Genomic DNA, 7,112 nt, shown 5'->3' with positions numbered 1-7,112 from the left:
AGATGCACGGATGGACGGATGTAGGGATGGATGGATGTATGGATGGATGGATGGATGTACAGATGGATGGATGTACAGACGGACGGACGGACGGATATACGGATGGATGGATGTATAGATGGATGTACAGATGGATGTACAGATGGATGGATGTACGGATGGATGGATGGATGGATGTACAGATGGATGGATGTATGGATGGATGGATGTACAGATGGATGTACAGATGGATGGATGTACGGATGGATGGATGTACGGATATACGGATGGATGGATGTATAGATGGATGTACAGATGGATGTACAGATGGATGTACAGATGGATGGATGTACAGACGGATGGATGTACAGATGGATGTACAGATGGATGGATGGATGGATGTACAGATGGATGGATGTACAGATGGATGTACAGACGGACGGACGGACGTTCAGGTCTTACTTGTTGTTCTGGCTCCAGTCGCAGCCGAACACGGCAGCAGGATGTTTGTACTTGTGCAGGATTTTCCCGTCGATGGTTCTGATGATGCTGCAGAGAGGAGAACATGAAACGCGCTCCGCCTCATCGCTGCGAGATTCAACCCGGTTGGACCAGCGCTCACCAGAACCCGTCTCCGCTGCAGGTGGCGATCCTCTTGGAGTCTTTGTGGCTCCACGATATGCAGAAAATCCCGTTCTTACCGTGCTGAAGGGAGACAGCAGCAGTTAGAACCGCTCCAGCTTCACCAAGTCTGCAGATCTGAACTGACCTCGTTAAAGCGGGTGATGATTTTCCCCTTCCGGACGTCCCAGATGAACGCACCGTTACGAGACGTGGCTCCCGCGATGCAGTTCAGGTCTCCTTAGAAACAAGCAGAGAAAAACTGCTTTCCCATGAAGAACCACAGCAACCTTCTGGCTCCTGACATCCAGACTAACACTTTCCAGATCCAAGAAACACAGAAGGACCGCACAAGCAAACTCTCCCAACCCACAATGCTCTCTGCTGCCAGTCCTGCCTCACACCTCACCACTGTCTCACTGCCCAGCTCCTCAAGCTGCCACTGCTAAGAATGACACCTCCAGCTGTTTCCCACTAATATCCAATCACTCATGTTTACCTTTACACAATAAAAGTAAGGTAGTGTTAACTTATTAATGCTAGTTATTAGCTAACTTTGACAAGACAGGAGCCATTAACACAGGTAGTTGCAGCTAAATACATTTGCTAATAATAATATATTTACTAACAATAGTATATCATTATTAGCATATCAGCTATTATTAATTAGCATATTAACTACTGTTAGCACAGAATAGTAAATGCTAGTTGATAAACTAACAGTCTATAAACTGACATAAACTGATATCTCAACAATTGTCAACATCCTAACATTAGCTAGTATGTGCAATGTATGGTATGACATTAGCAGATATGCTAACATAACCTCAAATGCTAACATTAGCTTATATGTTAACATTAGCTGGTATGCTAACATTAGCCAATATGCTAATATTATTAGCTGATATACTATCATTGACTGAAAAGCCAATACTAACTGATGTGCTAACATTAGCTCATAAATTAACAGCTGACATGGTAACATTAGCTAATATGCTAACACCAGCTAATATGCTAACATTAACTGGTATGCTAACATTAGCTGGTATGCTAACATTAGCTGATATTAGCAGTGTGTTAGCAGCTGATCCACCTGGAGCCCAGGACAGAGAGTAAACCACGCCTTCGTTGCCAGGGGACGTAGAAACGGCCGTCAGTGTGTTGGTGTCCCAGATTTTTATGGTTCCATCAAAACTAGCCGTCGCCAGCAGGTTGGGGTCATCGGGTTTAAACTTGCAGTCAAAGATGGTTTCTACGTGGCCCTGGAATTTAAAAACAGACGTCAGAGCGAACCGAGACACTTCCTGTCCTGCCAGCCACTCAGCCTGCAGAGTACCAAGTCTCTCAGGAAGTCCCACTTCTTGGCCCCCATGTCGTAGAGTCCGACGCCGCCGTCCATGAAGCAGCAGACGGCGTGGCCGGGCGGCAGAGAGAAGGCCCGGTTCTGGGACAGGGTCGGCGGAGGGACGGCCTCGCTGGTGGAACTGGTGTGCTGGCTCTTACTGGGAGAACTGGAGCTCTGAGCTGCAGAGGGGAGCAGAGGTGGTCAGCCTGAGCATCGATCCAGAGATCCAGCAGGAAAACTGGGGGACAGTTTTGACCTAATTACAGCTCTGAAATTGACTTTTTAAAATTTTTACTCCATTCTAAGATTAAAGAATGACTAATTTAGCTGAGATTTCCATAATCGACTAATAGTGATTAATTGTTTAGGTTATAAATGAAGCTTCAGTCTACGTGTTGGGTTATCGGAGGTGTAGTTACGTCTTTTGGCCAGTGGAGCGCTGAGCACGTGCAGAGCGTGAAATCCTGTCTTCTTCAGCTTGAAGCTGTCCAACGGCGTGGAGCGAGACACGTTCCAAACTCTCAGCACGCCGACCTGCGAGTCTGCAGAAAGAACACGTCTCACCACCAATCAGGTTTCATTCAGAGCCAGGGTCCTGCAGCGCCTCTCACCGCCGGTGATGAACATCCCCGGAGCCGAGGGAACCCAGGCCAGGCACTGGACGGAGGCGGCGGCGGACGGGAAGCAGAAGGACGTGATGCAGGACAGTCCCTCGCTGTCCACCAGCCGCACGCCGTTATGGAGGTTGGACACTGCAGGAGAAGAAGACGGCGGATCAGAACCCGATCAGAACCTGAGGCTGCGTCTGCACTGAGGCTCCGGGTCGGGGTTAGGGTACCTAGCAGGTAGTCGGTGGACAGAGGGTCCCACTCCAGGGCGCTGACCGGGTCCTCCTCGTCCGTCCCCTCCAGGGACTCTGGACGCAGGACATGCTTCTGGCTTTTACTGCCTGGACACACAGCAGAGGTCAGAGGTCAGACGTTACCAAACTGCAGGGCAGGAAGTAGAACTGCTCATCAATCTGGGAAGGGGTCAAAGGTCATACAAAGTGTATCACCCCCCAGAGAAGAAAACACCTGGGAGAAGGTTCATCCCAAGGTCAGAGGTCAGAGAAACAACCAGTGAAGGGCAAAGTACTTCCCTAACCCTAACCCAGCTCTGGTACTTGAGTAAAATATTGGCACTCAACTACCAGCGAAAGTAGTGAAGTACTGAAGTACTTATAAAAATACTCAAGTATTCAAAAGTACAAATTATAATCTATTATCAGAACGTTTTCTGTTTTCTGAGAGTTTTACAGGACCATGTAACTGTAGAGGTTAAAGGTCAAAGGAACAACCGTGTACGGCAGGCTGAGTTATCATAAAATCAGTTTCATAATTACCTGCTAGATATCTGAAAATCTAGAATGTAAGCTGCAGACTACGAAGCTACGCTGAGCCAAAACCGACAATAAGCTTCCTGTCCAATCTCAGCACTTCGTTCCAGACTCTACAGGCCTCACTGAGCAGGGTAGAGGTCAAAGGTCATTCTCTCTAGATCAGTATTTCTCAAGCCTTTTCAGGCGGAAAACCACTGAACCCATTAAACAAACTCTCAGACCATAACTGGAAATTAATGCAAACTGTTTAAATAAAGCTCAAAATAAGAGATGTCTTTAGGGGTGAACTTAGAAATGGGGGTGAACTTAGTTTCCCCCAGAGCGCGGGTCTGGACTTACCGGGCTGGAAGACGGACAGGCTCCCGTCGGTGTGTCCGAACACCAGCTTGCCCTTCTTGCTCGGGTGCCAGCGGAACAGGCAGATGTCCGACAGGAAGGAGTGCGCCTCCTTGTGGACGGTGACCGCCGCGTCGGACCCTCGGTAGTCCCAGACGTAAAGCGGGCCGCGCTGCGACACGAAGGCCACGCCGTCCGCCGAGTTCCAGCACCAGCTGACGGAGACGGGGACGCCTGGAGAGGAAGGAGGATGGCTCAGAGGTCAGAGGTGAGAGTCCCTGTCGGTCGCCTACCTTTGGTGTTGTCCAGCCGGGCGGCAGCCTTCTTCTCCGCCACGTTCCAGATGATGAGCAGGTTGTCGGCGGAGGCGGAGGCGAACAGGTCGGCATTGTCGGGACACCAGCTGATGGCCGTGATCGTCTTCTTGTGCTCCGACATGATGGAGCGCAGCTTGAACTCGTTGTACTGCTGGTCCAGCTGCACACAAACAAACATCTGCTTTACCCGCCAAGGTCAAAGGTGAGCAAGGGAGTCCCTCAGGGATCAGTCCTGGGAAGCAGCTCCCTCCTCAGACAGGTGAGCAGCCGTCAGAGGAGAACTTTCTGGATCAGGTTTGGTTCATCCTGCTCAAATTTTCAAAGCTTCACTTATATACTTCACTTATAACAAAAACTAAATTTTATCCGATGATGTTGTCTTGAAAACATCATGTGCTGCAACTTTTGTGACATAAATTTAGAAATCTAATCAAAAACAGGAAGTTGCGTCTTCAACAGAAAAACAACAACCAGTGTAGACGGCAGCAGATTTGATCAATTTGACTTTTAAAGGTCGGTGTGTAATTATGAGGCACAAAGTTACACAGTTAACGGTTAACACCAATAATTTGGTTTGATTAGCCTGTCATAAAATAAAAAACGAGGGTTCATTTTTCAAAGTCACATTTTTACCATGTTAATCATTCATTCATAAACGTCACGGTTTCAAGCTAAACATTTAGCTTCAAACTAGTTAGTTAGCAAGCTAAACATTTGGCTAACATGCCAAAATCACTTCCAATAACCGGAAGTGGGCAACCACAATAAAAGCTGGGACTTCCAAACCTCTTTGGCTAATTAGCTAACTAATTATTTGCATAGCTCAGAGCTAACTGTGTAGTTCACAGCCATATAGTTAGCTTGTCCGCTAAACATTCATGGAGCTAAGTATTTACCTTGGAAGCTAATTAACTGGATTTTTTTGCTGAATAAATATTTTTGATTGAATTTGTGATATTTATGAATGAATGAATGAATGAATGAATGAATGAATGAATGAATGAATGAATGAAGCGGTCCTCATGACCTCACCTGGTAGACGTAGATGGCTAACGTAGCGCAGTAGGCGAAGCGGTCTCCGCTGGCGGCGCACACGTCTTTGTTCCAGGGCTGGCAGCCGGCGGCCAGGAGGCCCACCTGCTTCACCTTGGCCATCCTCACCTGCAGAGACCTGGAACGGCCCGCCTCCATCAGCAACGACAGTATGTACGCATGAATATGAACACATGAATCTGAAGGAAGGAGAACCGTGTTTGTTGGCTTTAGTTAGCGGAAGCTAGCAATTCTGAAACGATTAATCGGATGAAGCAATTATTCAAATTATCACCAACTAATTTAGTAGTCAGTGAATCGACTCTAAAAAGATCAGAGCATCATGAAGCCAAAGCTGGACACAAATATAACCATTTAGCATCTAAGATTAAAAAAACCTTGTATGTGTTTAGTAGCAGACTTAACTTCACCTGGTTCACCTTCCGTAAAAATAAAATCTCCTTTTAGTAACATTATACAATCCAATTATTAATCATTTAATCCACAAATAGTCAACAAACATTCTTCTAAAATTGTACAAAAAAAGGCTTTCATGACGAATCGGCAGAACAGATTTTTTTTTTTTACCTGATTAATAGCCAAAATTAATAGATTACTTAATCAAAAACTAAAGTAATAGCTTGTTGCATCCTTAAGCTACAGGTTTTTTGTGTTGACTGATTTTGATATTTATTCTGTTTTATGGTAGTCGTTGTTCGTAAGGTGGTTCGTAAGGTTCAGTTTACCTGCTCATTATTTTCTGTTCCTTTCAGATTCATAATAAAACGTTTCTGCAGTTTTTAACGTGAAAACACGCGGACGGCTCCAGGCTCGGTTCGCTTTTCCACCTGCAGGCTGCAGGCTAAGATGATTACAGAGCAGATTGAATTAATCTCTGCTGCGCTTGGATCGCTCTGCTGCTGATCGGCTGCTAACGCTCAGCAGACGCATGGCACCTGCTGCACATCTGCAGCTGCACGTCTGCCTCTGTAATGCAGAAAATCCTCTCTTCATTTTACCAGCTGACTAATGCTGCTGTGGATGAAAACATTTATCAATCAAAGATCTTCAAACACCTGCGGGCCAGTTTTCCCCTGACCTCGTCTTGTCAGGCGCAAATCGGCTGATTTACATGCTGATTCTCTTCATTAGCAGAATCAGGGAGGCTCGACTGGCTGACGAGTGCTGACGGAGAAACACACGATCCACCTGCACACTTTTATTATTCTGGACTCTTCATGTTTTCTGCTCTTTCTTCGCTCCTCACCATGACATATTTCTGATTATTTTCATTCATTCCTGAATCTGGATCTTTCTTCAATGACAAACTGCTGCATCCTCAGTGCACAAAGCAGCGTAAACTCAGATCCTTCTTCTAAAACCATCACAGTTCCCAACAAACTCAATAAATGTTCACATCCCTGTTGGGATTGGCACAGAATTATTCATTTTAGGTCATATTTCTGTTGTTTCACAGATTTTATTGGCACTTATTGTAAATATAATCAGTTGTTTTTTTATTGTTCAAGCAAACAAAATTATCTTACTAATATTTGCACTCTGAACAGTCATGTCAGTGTTTTTCAAATTTTATGCTAAAACAATCAGACATAATTTACTTCCACATAGTAAAGCAGCACAAATCATATTTTGTTGTTGGGTGAACAGATCGTTCAGACTGCCGTGAAAAAGGGGGATATGTCTGTTGTGCATAATTTATCTGTTTTTTTTCTTCCTACCAAAACCAAAATACAGATGATAAAAGTTTTCGGTCTGGTATTTTGGTCTCAACCAGTCCTTATATTTGAAGAACAATTTTGTTTTCATAATTCATTTCATTTGTTATTTCTGTTGTGTTGTTTGTTTATTGTGGATATTGAAAATGTCTTATAAAATGTCCAACATTAAATGTTTGTTAGAATTTAAAGATTATTCATCTGTGAGAATGTGCATTATTATGCTATTATCATTATATTACTGGAAAATTGTCTCAGGACAACAATATTATCGTTTATCACAATAACTTCTGGGACAATTTGTCTAGAGAAATGTCTTGCCGTGACAGGCGGCCTTTTAATCGCATTCTCCTGCTGCGCTGTTC

At 44.9% G+C, this 7,112-nt stretch overlaps 1 protein-coding gene across 2 annotated transcripts in view; it reads right to left on the bottom strand.

The window, feature by feature from the left end:
* Positions 1-392: 392 nt before the first annotated feature.
* Positions 393-7,112, bottom strand: part of LOC106935612 (WD repeat-containing protein 17-like) — a 10,875-nt gene continuing 4,155 nt past the window's right edge. Inside the window, exons 2-12 of one of the 2 annotated variants that reach the window (XM_015016158.1) lie at positions 5,012-5,150; positions 3,956-4,139; positions 3,666-3,896; positions 2,784-2,894; positions 2,557-2,697; positions 2,365-2,487; positions 1,937-2,124; positions 1,694-1,862; positions 749-837; positions 602-684; positions 393-528 (exon numbers count right to left, since the gene is read on the bottom strand). In XM_015016158.1, the coding sequence (XP_014871644.1) occupies positions 438-528; positions 602-684; positions 749-837; positions 1,694-1,862; positions 1,937-2,124; positions 2,365-2,487; positions 2,557-2,697; positions 2,784-2,894; positions 3,666-3,896; positions 3,956-4,139; positions 5,012-5,134 (1,533 nt within the window). In that variant the 5' untranslated portion in view covers positions 5,135-5,150 and the 3' untranslated portion in view covers positions 393-437. Of the gene's footprint in view, positions 529-601; positions 685-748; positions 841-1,693; positions 1,863-1,936; positions 2,125-2,364; positions 2,488-2,556; positions 2,698-2,783; positions 2,895-3,665; positions 3,897-3,955; positions 4,140-5,011; positions 5,151-7,112 lie in introns of both variants that reach the window. The other variant, XM_015016157.1, reaches the window with a different exon arrangement.

The sequence above is a fragment of the Poecilia latipinna genome, unplaced genomic scaffold (genome assembly GCF_001443285.1).
Source record: "Poecilia latipinna isolate Pla-1442-1.1 unplaced genomic scaffold, P_latipinna-1.0 Scaffold1986, whole genome shotgun sequence".
Classification (NCBI taxonomy): domain Eukaryota; kingdom Metazoa; phylum Chordata; class Actinopteri; order Cyprinodontiformes; family Poeciliidae; genus Poecilia; species Poecilia latipinna.
This window is presented reverse-complemented; position numbering and strand designations above follow the sequence as displayed.